Genomic DNA, 25,491 nt, shown 5'->3' with positions numbered 1-25,491 from the left:
TGAGTCACTTCAGGCTTAATTAAATAACTTAAAGCAAGTAATTGCAAAAACAGGATAAGGAGACTCAGGGGTGGGTCTATCCATTTACTGTCCCACCCAGTGAAGCCCTTTCAATCTCCCATGTTGCTCTTTTGTCATATCTTGTCCCCTTCAAGATCACCCCGGTACTCATGTCTGCCTCATTTCAGAGGGAGAGTATCTTTTTTTCTTGTCTGAGAGAAAGGGACCAAGTGAGCACACATGTAATTTGCCTCAGAGCCTGGACCCATGAAGGGATGGCTCTACTGACTGCCCTTCAGATAAGCACTTCTTGGTTCAACCCAATTGAATCTGACTCCAGGAACCATTGGAAGAGAGAGAGAACTGGACATTAAAGTAGATTTATTTTCATAATAGCCCTGTGAAATGGAGGAACAATTGTCACATCCATTTTATGAGAAAACTAATGTCCTGAAATTTGAAAGAGTTTCTTCAGGTCATAGAGCTGAAGGCCACTCCATCCCCGGCTGCTCTGGTTACACAGCCCCTGCTCTTTCTACCATGTTTCCTCCTTAAAGAGCTAAATGAAGCCTGCTAGAAGTCTTCCCCAAATTGTTTGATAAGATGGCAAAGAACTGCACTGGCTTGACTGTGAATGTGGCCAAGCTGGAAAGCAAAGCCTCTCTTGATGTGATCTGCTTGACCTGACCTGCCTCAAAGAGGTCAACCCTAACAGTTTGGAAGTCACACCATCAAAGATGGTACTCAGCCTTTTGTAGAACCACACACCCTGAGTGTGACTCCATCTTTCAAATGTGGATCTCAGTTTTCCTGCCAAAGGGCTGCCAAGGACTTAGTTCTGTTAACAACTACCAGCATGCAGACAGTGAGCCCTCTGTTATGACTGTTGCCCTGGTCCCAGTATATAGGGTAGGGTTCCTTTCTGTGTGTTCTCAGAAGTTCTTCCTCAGAGCCCTTATGTTAGTTTGTAATTATATATTCACCAACATGATCATTTATGTACTGTCTACTGCTAGCTTGTAAGTTCCATGAAGGTAGGGTTGTGCTTGTTTTATGTATCCTGAACCCCTAAAATAGTGCTGAATAAGCTTTTGTTGAATGAATGAATGCTTTCCCATCATAGAATCAGATTTTCCCCTAATTATCTGGCCATAAAGAAAATACTCAGAGGTTGTATGTGTCTTGGATAAATATGGACCTCATTGTTTTTGAAGCCTGTCTAACTATTTGTTTGGTGGAGAGCAAAGCTATAGGACAATGCTTATTCTTGCTCTGCCACTCTGAACTCTGGAGGACTTAAGCTTCTCCAAAAGCAGAGAAGAGCTCAGCTTACCTCTTTCTGGTGGTATTTGATGGCCACCTTCAGCTTGGCTAGATCATGGTACTTTTGAGGGTCAAGCTCTTCACTGTGGTCATCTCGATGGTTGAGGATGATCTCCAGTTCCCGGGAGCTCCGAGCCTGGTCCAGCAGGTCTTTGGCAAAGAGCTTGCACTGCTGGGAGAGCTCCTCGTACTCAGCCTTGAACTCATTCTCCACCTTGCTAAGCTCCTTGAGCTCCCAGCCCAGGCGGAAGGCAGTTAGGATGGGGTCCTCACTTGATAAGGCGATGAGTGAGGGACTTGCCAGGGCTTTATAGATGTTCAGTCGGGAGCGGGAGTGGCGCAGGCTGTCTACCTCTGAACTGGACACACACTCCACACAGTTGCAGCGTATCTGATGGGGCCGGGGAATAGTGACCCGTTTTTGGACGAGCAGTTTGATGATCTCATAGTTGTTGGTGTGGGCAGCCAGCATGATGGGAGTAATGTCCGGTGTGAACTCAGAGAACTGAGTGTCCATCATAAGAGTGGGGACCTAGGTACATGAAAATGAAAACAAACAAACAAACAAAATAGTGTAAGATTAAGGCTTGGAGCACAGAGCCCATCAAATGTTAATGATTCAGGAACTGGGGTCACCAGTTTTTCAGACAGTTCTTCTTATAATAGCTAGTTGTAAAATCCTTACCTGGTGGCTTAGATGGTAAAGAATCTGCCTGTAATGCAGGAGACCTGGGTTCAATCCCTGGGCTAGAAGATCCCCTGGGGAAGGGAATGGCAACCCACTCCAGTATTCTTGTCTATAGAATTCTACAGACAGATGAGCTTGGCGGGCTACAGTCCATAGCATCACAAAGAGTTGGACACAACTGAGTGACTAACACACACACACATGCCAGGCATACTTTGGATATATTTACTCATTTAATCCCCACAATGACCTTATAAGGTAAATATTCTCCCCAAATGAAGAATTTGAGGCACACCGAGTTTAAATAAGGTTATTCAGCTTTACATGCAGAGCCAGGATTCAACCTCAGACAATATGACCCTAGAGCTTGGCTCTTAAAATATGCCAGTTCTGTCTGAGGCACAATGAGAGATATGGGGCTTCCCAGGTGGCACTAGTGGTAAAGAAGCCACCTGCCAGTGCAGGAGATGTAAGAGACGTGGGTTCGATTCCTGGGTTGGGAAGATCCCATGGAGGAGGGCATGGCAACACACTCCAATATTCTTGCCTGGAGAATCTCATGGACAGAGGAGCCTGGTGGGCTACAGTCCATGGAGTCACAAAGAATCGGACATGACTGATGTGATGTAGCATACACATGCATGCCGGGAGCCATCGTGAGGAACTCCGCCCGTGGCAAAGGTCATGAGGAAGGAGGCTCGGCATACACAAAGGTGGGACTGAGCCTCAGAAGTCCCCCTGGAAATTCTCGAGCACCTACCCCCAAAACCAGAGTCTGCCTACTTTACTGTTTTGTGCTCTCACCTACACCTCTGACTCTACAGGGGGCTGTCCCCCACCACCTCTCTCTGAAAAAGAGTTAACTTACAGCTCCAGTTGATAAAGTTCCTGGGTGTGACAAGAATGTTTCAACCTACAAACTCCTTTGGAAGTCCTCTAGCCTGCCTGAACAGGTTCTTCCGGCCACATGTGATTGTTCACAGCCTCCCAACCGTGAGAGGTATTGAGATGTTCTAAACTGTCTAAATACAGATTTCTTTGAACAGGTAAAAGATTGATTAGAAATTGTATTGGTGAAGGGTTTTTCACTTTTTGGGCCAATGTTTGCTGCTAAGTTTCCATATCCCTTACCTACTGTGTCCCTGGCAGTGTATTGATTAATATAATTGGTGTATAGAAATGTAAGTAGTAGCTTTAATGTTTGTAACTTGGACCCTTGAGTTAATTCTTTTTCTTGTTATAGCCCACCACACCTTTGCCCTATAGGAATGCAACTTTATCTAATGCTTTCGGAGAGTGGTGCCTGACTTTAGAATAATCACCTTTAGAGAAAAATAAGTTTTCTGAAGAAAGGGTCATAAAATGTTAACAGGCCTCTTGGCCAGAAGATGATGTAAATCACCTAAATTTTGCATATGATAAGTTTGCAGGAAGAAAGCCTGGCTTACTGCTGACTCTACCCCTTCCCCCATTATACTCTATGCACAACTTAAGGTATAAAAATTACTTTGGAAAATAAAGTGCGGGCCCTGTTCACTGAAACTTGGTCTCCCCATGTCGTTCTTTCTCTCACCTTCTGGCTGAATTCCCATCTGGAGCGTGGAGGCTCGTCAAGCCTACTAATTATGCCTGGGCTTCTAAGATCTGACCAGGGAGGCCTTAGTGTCTCCTCTCCTTCAGGAGAATGGGAGGATGTCTGCGGCCTATGTAGGTGACATAAATTCCTTGCCTTGGAATTTTATTAGCTTTCCATGTAAACCAAGTTATTCAGCCTCTTTTCTCCACTGAATATTCCTGCTGAGCTATCCTTATTCTATTACTCTTTATATCTCTAATATTTAATTAAAGCTATTGTATCCAGTTCGCCGATGCCGTCCCCGCTTCAAATTCCCTGGATCCACCGGGGCTGGACCCCGGCACATGCATGCACAGAGAAGTGAAGGACATTTTTCTTGGAACTGGTTAGGTAGATCAGACTTACATATATTGGTAAGTAGGAGTATGTGTTCATTCCAAATGAGCAGTAGAGACTGCAGAAATATTTGTCTGAAAGGTTAAAGACAACCAGTGATCTTAAAGACTATGTCACTAAATCAAGCCCTGGGGGCTGAAGAGAAGACATTCCCAAATTGTGACCCTGACTTTGTAACTTGAGTGGATCAAAGACCAAGGCCAGACAGTATTCCTCCAGCTTCCTGTAGACCCCAGCAAAATAGAGAGAATCTGTTATTATCAGGGAGAATTACTCTGTAAATGAGGACCTCTAGGCTGGAGGGATGGGATGAAAGTGAAAGCCGCTCAGTCATGTCTGATTCTTTGCTACCCCATGGACTGTAGCCCTCCAGGCTCCTCTGTCCATAGAATTTTTCAGGCAAGAATACTGGAGTGGGTTGCCATTCCCTTCTCCAGGGCATTTTCCCAACCCAGGGATTGAACCTGGGCCTCCTGCATTGCAGGCAGATTCTTTACCATCTGAAGTATGAGTTACCAATAGCAAAAAGAGATCTGATAAAATTGGTATGTCCATGATGTGAGGCTTGGTGTAAATAGCAGCTATAGGTGAAAGGCATGGGGTTCTTTGGGTATTCATGATCATATACTTCTGGGTGAGTGTACAGATCCAAATCAATGAATTAAAAAAAGAATCTTTCAACTTGAAAATGTGCCTTTTGGGATATGCTACACCCAACAGAAGAGTCTCAGTGTTGTAGAATCTGGATCTAAATCACAAGGAGGACTGGAATAGTCTGAGAACATTTCATGGAGGGGTGGAGGGTCTGAGGATGCAAAGCATGGATAAAATTCCAGGATATTGTAAAATATTGATCTGAATACATTTTTTTTTTAAAGCAAAGCTCCAAATACTCAGTTTAACTGCAGAGAACAAAAGAATGTGGATAATGGAGATTCTCATAGAATAGACAAATACTATTTTAATTGCTACTTTCTTTTGATTCTTAAAAATAATTTTGGAAACCCATGGTTGCTGGCAAACTGACAAAAGGATGGGTTGTAATTTTCATCATCTTTGCCTCCTTCCCACCTTGGATGCGGCTTTCCCAAACAGGGCAGTGGCCAGAAACCTGGGAGTGGGAGAAAAATGGTCGAGAAGTTTGCCAGGAATCTGTTTCCTTCATGGGGTGGTTGCATCAGCCTTTGAATAGTAGAGAATTGGCTGCACATTGATCATCAATTGCTTGGATGGAGCAGCAAGTAAACATTGTTAAACATTTAGAGGGAGCAGCTACCAACAAGATAGCAGGAAGTGAGCAACTGGCTCATAAAGTAAATTGGACACAGGAAAGAATAATCTCAGAAATTAACATAAGCCTGCAGGCTAAGGAAGAAGTAGGTCTGAGTGGGCCTAGTAATGAATGTAAACACAACAACCGGCATAAAGCCTAGAATTGGGCCAGATGACAAGTGAGCCATGTATCATAGACTGCCTGGGAAGAAAGGAGCTCAGACCCAGAATCTGTCCCTCCTTGGTGCACAGGGGCATTTCTTAATCTCTGTCATGATCTCAAGGCTGGAGATGGGGGGTGGAGGGAAGATGGCTGGCAGCACAGAATTCCCTGGGTTAGACTGGAGGTACGAGTCTATTCCTTCTCACGATGTTCTTTCTGTTCACTCCCTCTACCCACTTCCTTGCTCTTTCTTTTCTTACTCTTTTTCCTTCTCCTCTATGTCAATGCTGACAGACGTGTCCAAGACACACAATGGTACTTGTGAATAATGCTTAGCCCCATTTGTGTCATGGAGCTGAAAGGTTGCTGTCTATGCCTAGAGTATGACATGCTTTCCAGAGCCATCTGAATCCATTGTCGTTGACTGGGTGCTCAACAAGGAGCCTCTGATTATCCATTTGTCTTTCTGGGTACAAAACAACAGAGAGTAAATTTTTTCAAAAGAAATTGGTCTTCAGTGGCCAACCATGTCCTCCTACCAAGATTGCCTTTTCTCCTCCAGTCAGCCTTATCATTCACAGATTGCCACACCCACCTCATTCGTTGCTCTCTGTATGTATATCCTTGAGGGATCCCCTGTGTGGATCACCACTTCTCTGCCAGTGAAGGGCCATTGTAAGCCCTGACTTCTTCCATAGATCTTCCCCTTAACTTGATCCCATCCCTCATTGACCACCCAGATGTTGTGGGCACTAGGTTACATCCAAGATACCACTCTTCTGAGGTGGGCTTATATTTGTCTATATTTCATATATGTATTTTTTGCTTCCTCAATAAGGTTGTGAGGTCTCCAAAGGCAGAGCTGTCTTAGTCTGCTATTGTTTTCCCCATAGCATCTAGAACAGTATTAGACATACAGCAGGCACTCAGCTAAAAGGAAACTCAGTGTCCTATTCTCAAATTAAGAAGCCGACTTTTGTTTACAAGCCTGGCTCCCACAATTGGAATCAATGTGAACTAGTGTCCTTGGGTCTTTTCTTTCTATGTTCAGCTAAGAAGGAAGACATTTTAAGACTCTAAGGAAGGTAAGTAGATAGGCTCTATATGGATGAGTCTATGACTTTCTATATGAATACCCCGAGGTTACAAACACCTAGGACAATCCCTGCTTGTCATTTTCACAATGCTATTACTCTAAGATGGAGCCTCTGATCCAAAGACTACAGATTTCTACTCCTCTTCCCCCCTCTGCATCTTCTCATTCTGCTACTCATCCCTCTCTAGACCGTGCAGGTACCATGGATTATCACCAGGACAACCATGTAAAGAGAGAGTCTATAATTAGGATCAGAGGTTTCTGATAATAATCAGGACTTTGTAATATGGTCTGCAACAAGGGCCAAAGAGATAACAGGTAACAGAATTAAGAGCTAAGTGAGGGTGCAGATGCATAATTTGCGTGAGTGAATGGTAGAAACGGGTGAGCTGTGGAGCACATGCCCTCTCAAAGGGGGCATCTGCCGCTCCATTCCTTGCTCCCATATGCATGAATGAAGGGCTGGTGTTGTAATTTTTCAAGAGAAGTCAGAAATGTGGATCTGGAGGTAGCTTTTCCTACAGTCTTCAATGTTGGCTCAAAAAAGTTAAAGATAGTGTGCAGGCCAAACAAAATACATGTATGATGCAATTTAGGCCAGAGTGAGCCAGTGTGTGACCTTTAAGCTAGCAGAGAAGTTGTGAGACTAAGGAGGGATGGGAGAGAATGCTAGACATTTAGGCCAGGGCCAGATAATAAAAGGCCTCATATGCTATGAGAAGGAACTTAATATGATCTGTTGACCATAGGGAGCCATTGAAGAGTTTTAATCAGGAAAGTAGCATGGTTGAACAAGTGTTTTACAAAGATCAGTTTGGCTAAAGTGTGGGGAATTGACAGAGGTATATGTGCTGATAAATATTTAACAAGTAGCTTTCCACTTTAAAAAATCTTGATTTATAGTGTTTGCCAATTTTTGTGGTGTAAATACTCCCACTGTGGCCAATTTCAAGCTACCAATATGACATCCTGGAAGACAGAGTTGGGAGAGATGCACACAACCAATCCTTACCAGCTGGTATAAGCCAGCTCCAGCAAATCATTGGATAAGTTTCAGAAAGATAAGACTAGTTAAAAGATATCCACAGACCAGGTGAAAAGATGGCAAGATCTTAAACTAGACAGTGATTCCAGAGATAGAAGAGATTTTAAGACATTCATTGGATGTATCAGGTAATACTGCAGGGAGCAGAAATCAAGGATGTCAGGTTCAGCATTGCATGCCTGATTGAATGGTGGTGTCACCATTGGAGATAGTGAATACAGGAGAAAAGACAGGTTTAAGGTTTAAGGAAAGTTCAATTTTAGACATGTTGAGTATGAAATACTTATTGGGAGAGTTGCAGGGAATTGTATAACTCTAGCATGAATGTTGAAGGAAAAAGGTCAGGGCTGAAAATGTAGATGTGACAGTTTTCAGCCTATAATAGTAGTTGAAACCAAGAGTGTGGGGGTTAACCTCTGCCCACCTTGGCTCATTTACACCTGGACCCATTGGTCTTCCCCAAGTTTCAGCCCTGCCCCAGTTTCCAGAGCAACCAGGCCTAAGGAAGTTTCCAAGTAACCAACCTCGGCCTCCTCCATTCCAATTGCCAATCTTTAAGGCTCTGCACTAGGGTACTTTCCCTTTTTGGATAGTTTCTGATTTCCAGCTTCTTCTCTACCTGTTCATAAAATAAGATTTCTCCCTAGATCCCTAGTCTTGAGTTTCTGTTTATATAACTGACCTAATAGCCCAGGTCTAATATATTTTCTGGATTATCTGTGTTGTTTTTGTCTTATTTTACAACTCTGTAAATTTTAATGAAAATAATTTCTGCCTGGAAAAATACAACTGACCTGTACATCTATACATCTATAAATTTCTTTGCATCTGTTTATAAATTTCTTTCATCATTCCCAATGGCTTATATCCAGGGTTAGCAAACTTTTCCAGTAAAAAACCAGATAGTAAATATGTTAGGGTCTGTGGACCTTACAACTCTGCCACTGTAGTAAGAGAGCAACCAAAGGCAATATGCAAATTAATGGGTGTGGCTGTACCCCATAAAATTAACTCACAAAACAGTTGACAGGCTGGATTTATCTTGCAGGGCATAGTTTGCAGATTTCTGACTTCCTGGTTTCCTCACTAATTAATGAGTTAAATAAAATCTTAGACATGTGTCCACTTGTGTTACCTTTAAATTTGTATGAGGATCATGATTTAACTTTTTTTATTTTTAAATTATCCTTTAACAGCCATTTTGTGTTCAGATTGAGGTTAGGTGGAAAATTGAATTTTATTCTTATCAAGTTTTGCCTTCACTTTGAACTCCAAAATTATACTGAATGATCTTGAGCTTCCCATTAAAAATCATGTTTTTTTTTTTTTAACAAAGTGAAGAAGGTCAGGGGTGGGGGGAGAAAGAAGAAGGAAATTAACACACCAATAAATTATATTTGGTTCATATTATCTACAACTGTATTTCTAATGAAACCTGGTACATGAACTGACTGGATTGAATTTTTAAAATTTGTAATGATGTGGGCTTAGGGCATGGCCACTAAAGCAGTTACATTGCCTGCATCTCCCTGGGGCTTTACCTTCAGGCCCTAATGAGTTTGCTCCTGGATTTGCCCTAGGTCGTCCAGTTGAGAAGCTGGTGTTACAGTCTAGGGCCCTTTTGGATTAATGAGCATGAGACAGAGTCACTCGGCTCAGAGCTCATCACACAAAACACTTGCAGTACAGTGCACATTGAGAAAACGCCAGCTTCTTTATATTTCCAGCTAAATTCCATTGCCAGAGGACACAACAGAGGAACAGCTGATGCTCTACTTTACCCACTCCCAGGACTGGCCAGGACTTTTGCAAGGTTATTGTTCTCAAGGGACCCAAATGATACATTCATTTCCATTAACCTCATCACTGGACACAATCTGCTAATTGGAATTTCTGATTCCTATTGTTACCAGCTTTAAGCACCAGCCCTTGCTGGAGTTTATCATAGGCTTCTGAAATTAAACCCCCCATTTGTAATTAATGGGCAGACCCTTATCAGGAGCCACCTCATTCATACCCACAATGCTGTTTGGTCATAGGCTGAACCTCTCAAATTGGCACTTCCTCATACTGCTGGCCTGATAGCATCATGTTGGAAATGAATCTCCCATCTGTGCCAGGATTTAGTGAAACTGCAATACCTCTCTTCAACCTGCTAGGTCTCCTTCTCCTCACCCTAATATGCCAGTTAAAAATCAATGTTCAGTCTTTTTCAGTCCAAGAGACTGTTGAAAATGAATTTCATTTCCCTGTAGTACTCAGAAATGAAGAACACTAGCATCTAATCACGTCACATTACCAGCTGCCCACTCTGCTGTACCTACAAGGTCAGTTAGCTAAGTAATGGTGATGCATGGGCTACTTTGGAGCAGCCATTGGCATCAGATGGGAAACAATTTGTTTCCCAGACTGTGCTAAAAACAGAACCATTATAATCAGAATTTGCTGGATCATCTCAGCTGATTTCAAGGCCAAAGTGTATATAGATTGGAAGGCTAAAATGGACAAAACTTATTTGGGTACAATATCACAGAATGCACCTGATGTTTTTTAGAAAGTCAATATTTATATGTAAAAAATAAATAATGTATATAACAATGGCCAGCATTAGCCTGATTATTCTAAATGGCTAAATTTAGATAAATTCTAATGGCTATTGGTTACTCAGCACTTCCATATGCTAGGCACCATGCTGTAGTATCTCATTTAGTCCTCACCATGGCTCTATGCTGTGGGGTTCCCAGGTGGCACTAGTGGTAAAGAACCCGCCTGCCAATGCAGGAGACATGAGGCAGGTTCCATCCCTGGGTCAGGAAGATTCCATGGAGGAGGGCATGACAACCTTCTCCAGTATTCTTGCCTGGAAAATCCTATGGACAGAAGAGCCTGGTTGGTTGCAATCCAAAGGGTTGCACAGAGTTGGACTGGCCTGAGCAACAACATGCATGCATGACTCTATGCTATAGGTGTAATAATTATCCTCATTTTACACCTGAGGAAACTCAGCCTTGGATAAGCTAAGTACCTTGTCCAAGGTCACATATCTAGGAAGAAGGGTGACCAGAACTTGAACACAGGCAGTTTGGCTCCAAAGCCTGTATTGTTAACTATTATACTACTTGACCTCCAACCAGCAAAACACCAACTATTTATTACATCAATAAAGAAATCTACAATCCCAACACTGCATATTCAGACACATAAAATTGCAGATTTCATTGGATATTGATTAAACTCGTCAACTAATGTTCTACCTTGTGTATGTGCTAGGTCACTTCAGTTGTGTCCAACTCTTTGTGACCCTATGGACTGTAGCCTGCCAGGCTCCTCTGTCCATGGGATTCTCCAGGCAAGAATACTGGAGTGAGTTTCCATGCCCTCCTCCAGGGGATCTTCCTGACCCAGGGATTGGACTCGAGTCTCTTATGTTTCCTGCATTGGCAGGCAGGTTCTTTACCACTAGCACCACCTGGGAAGCCCAGTGTTCTACCTTAAACCCAGGTAAACATCATATAGTACTGCTCAAGGTGTGTTGTTGTTCAGTCACTAAGTTGTGTCCTACTCTTTTGACCCCATGAACTACAGCACGCCAGAGTTCCCTGTCCTTCACTATCTCCTGGAGTTTGCTCAAACTAATGTCCATTGAGTAGGTGATGTTATTTAACCATCTTATCCTCTGTCACCCTCTTCTCCTCAAGCCCTCAGCCTTCCCGAGAATCAGGATCTTTTCCAATAAGTCGGCTCTTTGCATCAGGTGGCCAAAGTATTGGAGCTTCAGCTTCAGCATTTATACAGTTAAGATATGTAAGAAATTGTGAAAAAGATGTAATGGTTTGAAAATCAAGTAAACCAGAGGATATGGAATATTATTTTTTAAATTTGGGTTTAGTTGCTTTACAATGTTGTGTTAGTTTCTGCTCTACAGCAAAGTGAATCAGCTATACTTATACATGAGGATATGGGTTATTATGGGGGTAGAAAAATGTCAGAATTAAAGTTCTGGCCCTTGTGTCTATAGGGCTACACAGAGGAATGGAGCCCCAATGTGCGAGTTTGAGTGTAGTTAGCTTTGCAGGTAGCCCCCTGGTGGAACTTGAAATAGAAAACTTTTTTTTTTAAATTTTATTTTATTTTTAAACTTTACATAATTGTATTAGTTTTGCCAAATATCAAAATGAATCCGCCACAGGTATACATGTGTTCCCCATCCTGAACTCTCCTCCCTTCTCCCTCCCCATACCATCCCTCTGGGTCGTCCCAGTGCACCAGCCCCAAGCATCCAGTATCGTGCATCGAACCTGGACTGGCAACTCGTTTCATACATGATATTTTACATGTTTCAATGCTGCCATTCTCCCAAATCTTCCCACCCTCTCCCTCTCCCACAGAGTCCATAAGACTGTTCTATACATCAGTGTCTCTTTTGCTGTCTCGTACAGAAAGCTATTGTTCTTGATTCTTTTTTTTTTTTTTTGTATAGGTCATCATGTAATTTTTAAATTAAATTTCTCTTGTAGATGGCTTTACCGGAAAGAGGATGCTGCCAAGCTGGTTTGCAGTTTTCCATGTCATTGTTCATCACATGACTAGGGGGAGTTCAATAAAGGTTTATGGAAAGGGCTAAGAAACCACATGCAGAAACCTTGGTGATCCAACCAGGGCACAGGACCATGTGCAGGCTAGGGTGACCAGACTGACATCAAATCTATTGTGGGATTCAATAAAAATGAAGTCTTATTATTGTATATTTTTTCTAGTGGGTAACAATCTTGCTAGGAGCATATTTTCCAGCAACACAAAATTAGAAGGAACATAAAGAGGATCTTTCATGTAAAAAGAGGAATTGAGAAACTCTGTTTTAAGTAGTTCATAGCCATAGTCCATTGAAAGTTCATATTTTTCAATTGAAAACTATGTTCATTGCCATAAATTGAAAATTGATAGGTATTACCATGAGTCTCAGTTTAGGTCTAGAAGAGCTTGAGTGACAAAAATTAAGCTCAGTTGGTTCTCAGAGTGTTAAAGGAAAGTTAGAAAAGGGTAATTATCACCATTATTCTCAAAAGCTGAGTGAGATAAGCCTGAATAAAGAAAATGACGTAATGTCAGCTAGTAGTAGGTGAGAGACCTTTTAAAAAGGTATAAAGAAAACCAGACCAGAAATCTAGAAGCAGAATTAAACAATATCAAGTATTCCCTTTGCTGATCATGATTTTCATATCATGCTCCATACACATGCCAAATGTTGTTTTGCTTTAAAGTTGCTCAGCTCATATGCAAGTGTCAGACTGAAGGGTTATATGACTGCAGGATGAGGCTTGAGGGTGGAGATTGGGTCATATTCATAAAGCAGTTATTGAGCCCCACCTTCCTGCTTCTCTCAGTTATCCATACCCTTGGCAAGCCAAGTGGCTGGCACCAGCCTCCAGAAGTAGACTACTACTACTCAACAGCTATTTAAACTGTGAGCATAGTCCCTGAGGAGGGAGGAAGTTAATTTTTCTTTACATGAGTATCCTTGATCTTTTCAGCAAAGGAAACTGTATAATGTCATCAACTATCTTCCATTTTCCAAATTTCCAGATAGGGCTAAATCATCTATCAGTTCAGTTCAGTTCAGTCACTCAGTCGTGTCTGACTCTTTGTGACCCCATGGACTGCAGCACGCCAGGCCTCTCTGTCCATCACCAACTCCTGGAACTTGCTTAAACTCATGTCCATTGAGTTGGTGATGCCATCCAACCATCTCATCCTCTGTTGATCCCTTCTCCTCCAGGCCTGAATTTTGCATGTCTGGTCCTGCTGATTGCTGCTACATAGGGGCACTTGGTGAATAGTCAGACAAAGGGCAATGAAAAGTAGGGGATCATTATGTAGGCTCTTTAGAGTTTTCCCAAGCTCAGAGTTAGGAGAAGGAAAATTGTTTTATGATCTGAATTTTCCAGTTTGGCTTTCTGGAACGACCAGATTGGATTTTGAACTTTTCTCCTGAAGACAACACGTGAGAAAATGTACCTAAATTGCAGCACGGAGAAATGTTAGGAGCCCTGAAATATAAAATATAAGCTCTAGCCCAGTGACTGGCTGTGGCCTGTGGGCCTCATAGCCCATATTTCTGTCTCTGAGGCTCAGGAAGTGTGGCTGGGGGAGAACATGAGTTCCTTCTATGCTATCGACTTCAAAGAAGCATGGTCCTAATATTTCTGGCTCTTCTAAATAGTCCTTATGATTTTGGAAGCTGTATACACACCTAAATTTAATTCCTTTTGAGAATGCCTTTAGTTTTTACACTGTACCATCTTTTGGGGTAATGAGGTTAGCTACTTTATTACAGTCTGTGGAAATCATAACCTATCATTCATCTTAAAACTTGGGCAGTTTCAAAGACTCTTCTTTCAGATATCCTAGCCATTGGTGAACTAGAGCTAGTTCTCCTTCTATGGAGCCTGCATCATCTTAGATATTTCTCTTCTTTGCACTTTTTTTTCCAGATTGAAAAGTTGTTGTCTTAAAAAATTCGATCCCAAATTTGGAAAGGAACTGTTTCCTTCCAGGTGATTTAAAGGGAGTAAACTGGGGGTAGTGTAAAAATTGTACTGAATTATTCAGGGAGGTTAGAGACCCTCTGCATTTGAAGGCTTGTAAGGGGGTGGCAGAGGATGAGGTGGTTGGATGGCATCACCAACTCAATGAACATGAGTTTGAGCAAACTCTAGGAGATAGTGAAGGACAGGGAAGCCTGGCATGCTGTAGTCCATGGGGTCACAAAGAGTCGGACATGACTGAGTGACTGAACAACAAAGAGCAGGACAGATGCTTCCTTGTCTAAGATTGTTTAAGAATCCTTCCAGGGCAGAGTTTCTCAACTTTTGGGGCCAGATAATTCTTTATTGTGGGGTGCTAACCTGTGCACTGTATCATGTTTAGCAGCACCTATAGGCTCTCCCTTTCCACAGTTTTCACAACCAAAAATATCTCCAGACATTGCCAAATGTCCCCTGGGGGTATGAGGCTTGTTTGGCAATGGGTAGACTGGAGCAAGGAGAGACAGAAGTAGCTAGAGTTAGTCGTGCCTGTCTTAGGCTTGTCTTCTACCTGAGAATTGTGACACAATCCCATCAGTACACTGACCCACTAGGACAATGATTCTCAACCTTGGGAAGGGAAGGAGTAGGAATGCCCTTCCTTTCCCCAGGAGAACGTATTGATATTGAATTTTTGGTGAAGTATTAATTTTGAGCAGGTCTAGAATTCTGTATTATGAGAACTAATAACCATATTTGATTATTTCATTTGTATTTATTTATTAAAACTATTCATTTGTTCATTTGGCTGTGCTGAGTCTTGGTTGCAGCATGCAGGATCTTTTCATTGCTGCATGTGAACTCTTAATTGTGGCATGTGGGATCTAGTTCCCTGACTAGGGATCAAACCCAGGGCCCCTGCATTGGGAGCATAGAATCAGCCACTGGATCACCAGGGAATTCCCCATTTGGCTCTTTGTTTTAAACATTTATTTTATTTTTTAAATTTATTTTATGATTAAAGTTAAATGATATTTAAAAATTCAGTTCCTTAGTCACTCTGTGTGTCTACATTTCAGCTACTCCGTAGCCATATGATGGCTACCTTATTGGATGGTATAGATAGAAAACATTTCCATCATGGCAGAAACTACTGTTGGATAGTGCTGCTCTAGGAGGTTGATAATCACTGTACAAGAGAGCCCCACTGAAGTCTCTAGAGATGCTTTAGCAGTGGGTAATAGTTAACATTTGCCAAATTATTTAAAACATGCTAGAACTTTGCCAAGCATTTGACATGTATTATCTCTTGTTTTCTTTCCATCTCTTCTTAATCTCTTAAGCGTCTGCTAGGTTTCTACCATTTTTATACTTTATTTTGCCCATCTTTGGGCAGAATGTTCCCTTGATGTTTCCAATTTTCCCAAAGAGATCTCTAGTCTTCCCCCTTTTGTTGTTTTATTCTTCTTCTTTTTTTTGTGTGTGTGTAATAAAGTTTTATTAAAGTATAAAGGAGATAGAGAAAGCTTCTGACATAGGCATCAGAAGGGGGCAGAAAGAGTACCCACTTGCTAGTGTTAACAATGAAGTTATATACTCTCCAATGAATCCAAAGAATGTCTGGAGGGTTGTTTTCTTCTATTATTAAACAGTGTTCATTGAAGAAGGCCTTCTTGTCTCTTCCAGATAGTCTCTGAAACTCTGCATTTAATTGGATGTATTTTTCCCTCTCTCCCTTGCTTTTCAATTCTCTTCATTCTTCTGCTATTTGTAAAGTCTCCTCAGATAACCACTTTGACTTCTTGCTTTTCTTTTTCTTTGGGATGGTTTTATTTACTGCCTCCTGTACAGTATTACAGACCTCTGTCCATAGTTCTTCAAGCACACTGTTTTCTAGATCTAGTCCCTTGAATCTATTTGTTACCTCTGCTGCAAATTCATACAGGATTTGATTTGTCATATCTGTCTGGCCTAGTGTTTTTCTTGGTTTTCTTTACTTTAAGCCTGATTTTTGCTATGAGAAGCTGATGATCTGAGCCACAGGCAGCTGCAGATATTGTTTTTGCTGACCGTATATGGCTTCTCCATCTTTGGCTACAAAGAATGTAATCAATTTGATTTTGGCAAGAGTTAGAACCCTGTATGGAACAACTCATTGGTTCAAGATGGAGAAAGGAATATGACAGAGCTGTCTGCTATCACCTTGTTTGCTTAACCTATATGCTGAGTACATGAGAAATGCTGGGCTGGATGAGTTACAAGCTGGAATCAAGATATGTCTCAAGATGGCAGAGTAGAAGGATGTGTGCTCATCTTCTCCTGCGAGAACTCCAAAATTACAACTTGCCTCTGACAAGAGAATGTTGGATCTCACCAAAAAAAGATACCCCACGTCCAAGGGCAAAGGAGAAGCCCCAGCAAGACAGTAGGAAGGGCGAAATTGTGATTAGAATCAAACCCCATACTTGCCAGAGATGCTCAGGGGGCTCAAACAAAACCTTGTGTGCACCAGGACCCAGATACCCCACAAAGACTGAGCCAGACCTGCCTTTGAGTGTTTGAGTGTTTCCTGCAGAGGTATGAGTCAGCAGTGGCCTACCGAAGGGGCAGGGGCTCTGGGTGCTGCAGACTTGGGTGTGGCATAAAGGCTCTTGGAAGAGGTCACCATCAATCCCACCATAGAGCCGCCAAGCAGACAACCTATAAACTGCAGAACAATTATACCAAATAAATTCTTGCACTGTTAAGAAAGTTCTAGGACCCACAACAGATTTCCCAACCTGGGGATCTGGAAAAGGGACTGAGAACCCCCAGAGAATTTTACTTTGGAGGCCAGTGGGATTTGATTACAGAACTTACACAGGACTGGGGAAACAGACTCTTGGAGGGAACAAACAAAATCTTGTGCACACCAGGACCTAGGAGAAAGGAACAGAAATCCCATAAGAGACTGACCCAGACTTGCCTGTGAGTTTCTAGGAGTCTCCGGACGAGGTGTGGGTTGGCAGTGGCCTGATGCAGGGTCGGGGGCACTGAGTGCAACAGTGCATGCTTGGGACCTTTTGAAGGAGGTCGCCATTATCTTCATTACCTCCACCATAGTTTGGTCTCAGGTCAAACAACAGGAAGGGAACACAGCCCCACCCATCAATAAAAAGTTGGATTAAAGCTTTACTGATCATGGCCCTTCCCATCAGAACAAGACCAGGTTCCCCCACAGTCAGTCTTTCCCATCAGGAAGCTTCCATAAGCCTCTTATCCTTATCCATCAGAGGGTGGAATGAAAACCACAATCAGAAAACTAATAAAACTGACCACATGGACCACAGCTTTGTCTAATTCAATGAAACTATGAGCCATGCCATGTAGGGCCATCCACAACGGTTGGCACATGGTGGAGAGTTCTGACAAAACGTGGTCCGCTGGAGAAGGGAATGGCAAACCACCTCAGTATTCTTGCCTTGAGAACCCCATGAATAGTATGAAAAGGCAAAAAGATAGGACACTGAAAGATGAACTCCTCAGGTCAGTAGGTGCCCAATATGCTACTGGAAAAGAGTGGAGAAATAACTCCAGAAAGAATGAAGGGATGGAGCCAAAGTAAAAACAATACCCAGCTGTGGATGTGACTGGTGATAGAAGCAAGGTCCGATACTGTAAAGAGCATTATTGCATAGGAACCTGGAATGTTAAGTCCATGAATCAAGGGAAATTGGAAGTGGTCAAACAGGAGATGGCAAGAGTGAACATTGACATTCTAGGAATCAGCAAACTAAAATGGACTGGAATGGGTGAATTTAACTCAGATGACCATTATATCTACTACTGTGGGCAGGAATCCCTTAGAAGACATGGAGTAGCCATCATGGTCAACAAAAGAGTCTGAAATACAGTACTTGGATGCAATCTCAAAAACGACAGAATGATCTCTGTTTGTTTCCAAGGAAAACCATTCAATATCACAGTAATCCAAGTCTATGTCCCAACCACTAATGCTGAAGAAGCTGAAGTTGAATGGTTCTATGAAAACCTACAAGACCTTCTAGAACTAACACCAAAAAGATGTCCTTTTCATCATAGGGGACTGGAATGCAAAAGTAGGAAGCCAAGAGATACCTGGAATAACAGGCAACTTTGGCCCTGGAGTACAAAATGAAGCAGGGCAAAGGCTAACAGAGTTTTGCCAAGAGAACACACTGGTCATAGCAAACACCCTCTTCAAACAACACAAGAGAAGACTCTACACGTGGACATCACCAGATGGTCAACACCAACATCAAATTGATTATATTCCTTGCAGCCAAAGATGGAGAATCTCTATACAGTCAGAAAAATAAGACCGGAGCAGACTGTGGCTCAAATCATGAACTCCTTATTGCCAAATTCAGACTTAAATTGAAGAAAGTAGGGAAAACCACTAGACCACTCAGGTATGGCCTAAATCAAATCCCTTACAATTATACAGTAGAAGTGACAGATTCAAGGGATTAGATCTGATACTGTGCCTGAAGAACTATGGATGGAGGTTCATGACATTGTACAGGAGGCAGTGATGAAGACAACACCCAAGAAAAAGAAATTCAAAAAGGCAAAAGGGTTGTCTGAGGAGGCCTTACAAATAGCTGAGAAAAGAAGAGAAGCTAAAGATTAAGGAGAAAAGGAAAGATATACCCATTTGAATACAGAGTTCCAAAGAATAGCAAGGAGAGATAAGAAAGGCTTCCCCAGTGATCAATGCAAAGAAATAGAGGAAAAGAATAGAATGAGAAAGACTAGAGATCACTTCAAGAAAATTAGAGATACCAAGGGAACATTTCATGCAAAGATGGGCACAATAAAGGACAGAAATGTTATGGACCTAACAGAAGCAGAAGAGATTAAGAAGCAGTGGCAAGAATACTCAGAAGAACTATACAAAAAAGATCTTCATGACCCAGATAATCACGATGATGTGATCACTCACCTAGAGCCAGACACCCTGGAGTGCGAAGTCAAGTGGGCCTTAGGAAGTATCACTATGAACAAAGCTAATGGAGGTGATGGGATTGTAGCTGAGCTATTTCAAATCCTAAAAGATGATGCTGTGAAAGTGCTGTACTCAGTATGCCAGCAAATCTGGAAAACTCAGAAGTGGCCACAGGACTGGAAAAAGTCAGTTTTCATTCCAATCCCAAAGAAGAGCAATGCCAAAGAATGTTCAATCTACTGCACAATTGGACTCATTTCGTATGCTAGCAAAGTAATGCTCAAAATTCTCCAACTGAGGCTTCAACAATACATGAACCAAGAACTTCCAGATGTTCAAGCTGGTTTTAGAAAAGGCCAAGGAACCAGAGATCAAATTGCCAACATATGTTGGATCATAGAAAAATCAAGAGAATTCCAGAAAAACATCTACTTCTGCTTTATTGATTATGCCAAAGACTTTGACTGTGTAGATCACAACAGACTGGAAAATTTTTTAAGAGATGGGAATACCAGACCACCTGACCTGCCTCCTGAGAAATCTGTATGCAGGTCAAGAAGCAACATTTTGAACTGGACATGGACTGGTTCCAAATTGGGAAAGGAGTACATCTGCCTGTATATTATCACCCTGCTTATTTAACTTACATGCAGAGTACATCATGTGAAATGCTGTGCTGGATGAATTACAAGCTGGAATCAAGATTGCCGGGAGAAATATCAATAACCTCAGATATGCAGATGACACCACCCTTATGGTAGAAAGTGAAGGGGAACTGAAGAGCGTCTTGATGAAAGTGAAAGAGGAGAATGAAAAAGTTGGATTAAAATTTAACATTCAAAAAACTAAGATCATGGCATCCAGTTCTGTCACTTCATGGCAAATAGATGGAGAAACAATAGAAACAGTGAGAGACTTTATTGGGGGGGGGGGGCTCCGAGATCACTGCAGATAGTGACTGTAGCCATGAAATTAAAAGATGCTTGCTCCTTGGAAGAAAAGCTGTGATAAACCTAGACAGCGTATTAAAAAGCAGAGACATTACTTTGCCAACAAAGTTATGTGTAGTCAAAGCTATAGTTTTTCCAGTAGTCATGTATGGATGTAAGAGTTGGACTGTAAAGAAAGCTGAGCACCTAAGAATTGATGCTTTTGAACTATGGTGCTGGAGAAGACTCTTGAGAGTCCCTTGGACTGCAAGGAGATCCAACCAGTCCATCGTAAAGGAAATCAGTCCTGAATATTCATTGGAAGGACTGATGCTGAAGCTGAAACTCCAATACTTCGGCCACCTGATGTGAAGAACTGACTCATTTGAAAAGATCCTGATGCTTGGAAAGATTGAAGGCAGGAGAAGGGGACGACAGAGGATGAGATAGTTGGATTGCATCACTGGCACAATGGACATGAGTTTGAGTAGGCTCCAGGAGTTGGTGATGAACAAGGAATCCTGGTGTGCTGTGGTCCATGGGGTTGCAAAGAGTTGGACACGACTGAGCGACTGAACTGAACTGAAGTGAATCAAGATAGGCAGGAGAAACATGAACAACATCAGATATATGGATGATACCACTCTAATGGCAGAAAGTAAAGAGGAACTAAAGAGCCTCTTGAGGAGGGTGAAGGAGGAGAGTGAAACAATTGCCTTAAGACTAAATATTAAAAAAAAACAAACCTAAGATCATGGCATCTGGCCCCATTATTGCATGGCAAATGGAAGGGGAAAGAGTGGAAGTAGTGACAGATTTCCTCTTCTTGGGCTCCAAATTCACTGCAGATGGTGACTGCAGCTATGAAATCAGAAGATGATTGCTTCTTGGCAGGAAAGTGATAATAAACCTAGACAGTGTGTTGAAAAGCAGAGGCATTACCAACAAAGGCCCATATAGTCAATGCTGTGGTCTTCCTAGTGGTCAAGTATGGTTGTGAGAGCTGGACTGTAAAGAAGGCAGAATGCTAAAGAATTGATGCCTCTGAACTGTGGTGCTGGAGAAGACTCCTCAAAGTCTGTTGGATAGCAAGATCAAACCAGTCAATCTTAAGGGAGATCAACTCTGAATAGTCACTGGAATGATTGGCACTGAAGCTGAAGTTCCAATATGGTCATCAAGTTGGTCGACATAGGAGAAACATCAAGTTGGTCATCTGATGCACACAGATGACTGATTAGAAAAGTCCCTCATACTGGAAAAGGTTGAGGGTAGAAGGAGAAGTGGGCACCAGAGGATGAGATGACTGGATGGCATCACCAATGCAATGAATATGAACTTGGGCAAACTTTGGGAGATGGTGAGGGACGGGGAGGTCTGGTGTGCTGCAGTCCATGGGGTTGCAAAGAGTCCAGTGACTGAATAACAACAAGAATCTCATGTATGAGGTAGGAAGTGCCACTATTTTTATTTTATAGATAAGAAAACTGAGCCTCAGAAAGCTAAAGTAACTTGTCTGAGGCTATGCCGCTACCAAATGGAGGAGCCAGGACTTTTATCCAAGCACTTTGGATCCAGATCTTGGGTTTGTTAACAAGCATGTGGTATGGACTCAAGTGGTCAGGTGGAATTATGGCTTTCTGGCATCAGAATCAGCTCAGATATGCTGCTAGTGGATAAGAGAGAAGTTTCTTAATATGTGGGTAGAACACAGTATCTGGAGAAGGTGGATGTACAGAGGTCTAGAAAGCAGGTGGTTGGTAGAGGTCTAGCAAACTGAATAGGGATGCTGGGCAGGATATAAGACAGGGACTCAAGTTACTGGAATTAGTCTAGGCTATCTCAACCTTGGCACTCTTGATATTTTGGCCCAGCTGATTTGTTGTTGTTGTTGTTGTTGTTGTGGGGGACTATCCTGTTCATTGTAGGATGTTTAACATTATTTCTGATTTCTACCTGCTTAATACAGGTAGCACCCCCTCCAGAAGTGTGACAGCCAAAAACATCTCTAGACATTTCCAAATGATTCCCCTGGGGTGCAAAATTTAGAACCATTACACTAGAATGTAAAGCGGAGGCTTGGATACATGGCAACAAGGCAGGGGTTTAGGCATAACTACCAAAATGCAAGACTCAGAGGGGACCAGCAGCTTGGCTGACTGGATACTGAAGTGCTGAGCTGCTGGCCTCCAGTTCTGAGAGTCCCTGTGACTAGGAACAGGATTAGTCCCAGAGCCAGTACTCGAAGAGTCACCCCATGAGAATGAAGGGTCTTTGTCTGGGGGTGGCTGTACTGAATGGCTACAGTGGCAGGAAACTGGGCAGGTGATCATGGAGATGACCTTTCCATGGTATGGTGCTATTATTCTGTTATTTTCAATCCCACTAAAAAGGAGTCAAGGCACATGCACCTCATGGAAGTAACACAGTTCCCTTGGTTATCATCAGAATGCAAACTCTATGAGTTATGGACGTTTTGGGCAAATATGAGACATCTACCATGACCAATCATGGCAGGAAACATATTTTATTGGTTGACACTGCTAGAGGCACCTTGCGGGGACTTTGTATTTAAGTTCTTTCTTCTTGAACTCTCTACTTGGAATTTCTGAGTGGTTTCTCTAAGAGACACCCATGCAACAAGGAGCCTCTTGCTCTGCAAAAGGGCTTGACTAGAGTTGGGAAGCCTTTGAGAAAAAGAAACTTGAGACCAGACAGTGCCAAGAAGCTTAAGATCAACTAGCACAGACATCTCACTGGGAAGTCTTTCTTCTTTAGCAGAAAAACAGGCACCTTAATAGCACACTTCATAACGAGCAGTTGATTTTTCAGTATTCAATGGCCAGGAATAAGTTCCCGGGTTATTATAATAAATGGGGCATCTTTAAAAAAAATACATAACTTTCAATTGACAGGAAAAGTAGCTTAGATTATTTTGTGATTGAACCTATATCTAGCATGTGAACATCATCAATTGCAAGGAAGTGTTTTCCAAATACAGTCTTTGATGAGCAAAGACTAATGCCCATACAACGCAGTGCGTTTACTTGTATAGTTTCCCTCTATTACATTTTGAGAGGAAAAAACTTAAGAAAAATGCCACCCCCCACCATAATTTCTTCCTCTTTCAGACATTTCTTTGAATTGTTTTGCTTTGAACTGGGAGCTGCATTGTCAATTGTGTCTTCTTAAGTGGAATGCCTTTTGTTCTTATCAGAACAGACCAAATGTTAAAAAGAAGGAGCAGGAGCCTGGTTGCCTCCAGCTGGAAATGGGAGAAGGGAGAGCTACTTTGAGTTCCTTTTTTAAAAGATTTTTTTGATGTGGATGATTTTTAAAGTCTTTATTGAATTCGTTATAATATTGCTTGTTTTAGGTTTTGGTTTTTTAGCCACTTGGCATGTAGAATATTACTTCTCTGAGCAGGGACTGAACCTGCAACCCCTGCATTGGAAAGGGGAGTCTTAACCACTGGATTGCCAGGGAAGTGCCTACTTTGGGTTTCTAATCCTACTGCTACTGCCTCTTGCCTCTCTTTCTCCCAAGTATGCGCACAGGCTGAGTGTGGGATGTTATCTTCCCTCAAGAAGAGTGAGCTGTATGCTGCTCACTGCTGAATTAGGAAAACATCAGCTGTCTTGTCCTTATTTTCCTGAAGTCAAACATGCCCCAAATCTGAAACTTGGAAAGTCAAAGATATTTTCCAGGGCAGGATGACCTTTCAAACATTTGCCAAACATTTCCCACTCTTTGAAAGACACACATAACCGGATTACCTTAGTGCTTCAATGAAGTCTTTTACTCTGTAGCACTTTTTCAGGAATGCAGCCCAGGGCTAATGGAAAGGAAGACTTAGAAAGACAGTGTTCCAAACTAAATTTGCTACTGCTAAATTTTCTCTTTCATATTCAGTCAACAGGGAATGAGAATCTTAGAGTGATGAAAAGTTGCAAGAGTGGTAATGTTCGAGATTCACAGATGCTTGCTGATTCTACCCCCAATTTCCAGTTGGGAGGAAACAGGACCCAGCTCTTGGAGGGCTCCATAGACCTAGAGGATTGTTTGTCTATTGTCAGAAAAGAGCAGCAAAGGTGATCAGGTATGCAAGGAGGAGGCTTAGCTTCCAGCAAACTCTCCTTTATCTGTGGTCTCATAACACCATTTGTTCATAAACTCGAGACTCCCTGGAGGCCCCAGACACATATTTGAGAATTTGGGGCAACCGACACTTGCACAGAATTGTGTTGGGGCTTCTTCAGACCTTGCCATGGTTCTGTTCCATCAAATTAACATAGGGATGTTTAACTCTTTTGGAGCCTAGAGGTTACTATGTCTTGGATTGGTTGCAGTAACAAAAGAATGACTAGATTGCCACTGTGTTGCCTTTAATCCTGAGGATTCTATGATTAAGTGGACTATAGCCAAACAAATATCCACCAGAAATCCAGAGGTTTGTTTGTTTGTTTTTTTCCCTAGAAATGCATCATTGGGATCACTCCCTGTGGAGTTATTAGTGAACTCCTCTGTGGTTTTTATATATACTGGGGCTTTGTATTCTTGCCTCTCTGCTAAACCATTTAGGGTCAGACACCATACCTATTTAATGTGGTTTTGTAATGTAGTTTTTTAATAATTTTAAAATACTTTTCGTTTCTTTAGAGCATCCCTGTGAGATTATTTAGCATTATCCTTTTGCTTTTCAATGGTAAGAGGTTAAACTGTGAAGAAGTTGAGTAATTTGCCTAAGGCTACATAACAGTTGGGGCCTCCCTGGTGGCTCAGATGGCAAAGAATCTGCCTGCAATGCAGAAGACCTGGGTTTGATCCCTGGGTCAGGAAGATCCCCTGGAGAAGGGAATGGCAAACCACTCCTGTATTCTGGCTGGAGAATTCCACGGACAGAGGAGCCTGGCAGGCTACAGTCCACAGGGTCGCAGAGTCGGATATGACTGAGCAATTAACACTATAACACACTACATCACAGTTGAGGGATGAAGTCAACATGAGAACTCTGCTCTCAGACTTTTCTCATCATATCATGCCCTACACCTGATATACACATTGCAAAATCACAGGATTGGAAGAGCCCTTGAGATGATAGTCCAGCTTATAATAGATGTTAAGCCTCCTTTGCAACATTCCTGCCCAATGGCCACTCTACCTCTGCTCAGACATGCCATGTGGTAATAGGTCATTCTATTTCTCTCCACTGCTGAGATGTGGTTTTGAAACTGGGTGGCCACATTTCCTTCTTTCCCATCGAATGTTCCTCAACACCTTTGAGCTGCTCTCTCTAGTATGGAATTCTTTATTAAGAATGCTTTCCTAGGTAGTGGCGTGGCTCACAGCAAGCTGTAAAGATGTACTCCTTCCCATTTATGACTCCGTCTTTGTGGCAGCAGCAGTGGTGGCTGCAGTGGTTTCAGTAACCAGTATACAGTTCTCTGTCCATGTCCAGGAGCTACATGCTCTAGCGTGGACTGGCCAGGAGACAGTTACTCAGACCAAAGCTT

The 25,491-nt window shown here is 42.2% G+C and overlaps 1 protein-coding gene across 1 annotated transcript in view; it reads right to left on the bottom strand.

Annotated features, from left to right (window-relative positions):
- Positions 1-1,324: 1,324 nt before the first annotated feature.
- Positions 1,325-25,491, bottom strand: part of LOC123331692 (short transient receptor potential channel 5-like) — a 44,817-nt gene continuing 20,650 nt past the window's right edge. The window contains exon 2 of the mRNA XM_044936488.1: positions 1,325-1,855. Within this exon, the coding sequence (XP_044792423.1) occupies positions 1,325-1,855 (531 nt within the window). The remainder of the gene's footprint in view (positions 1,856-25,491) is intronic.

This window comes from Bubalus bubalis, chromosome X (genome assembly GCF_019923935.1).
Source record: "Bubalus bubalis isolate 160015118507 breed Murrah chromosome X, NDDB_SH_1, whole genome shotgun sequence".
Taxonomy (NCBI): Eukaryota; Metazoa; Chordata; class Mammalia; order Artiodactyla; family Bovidae; genus Bubalus; species Bubalus bubalis.
This window is presented reverse-complemented; position numbering and strand designations above follow the sequence as displayed.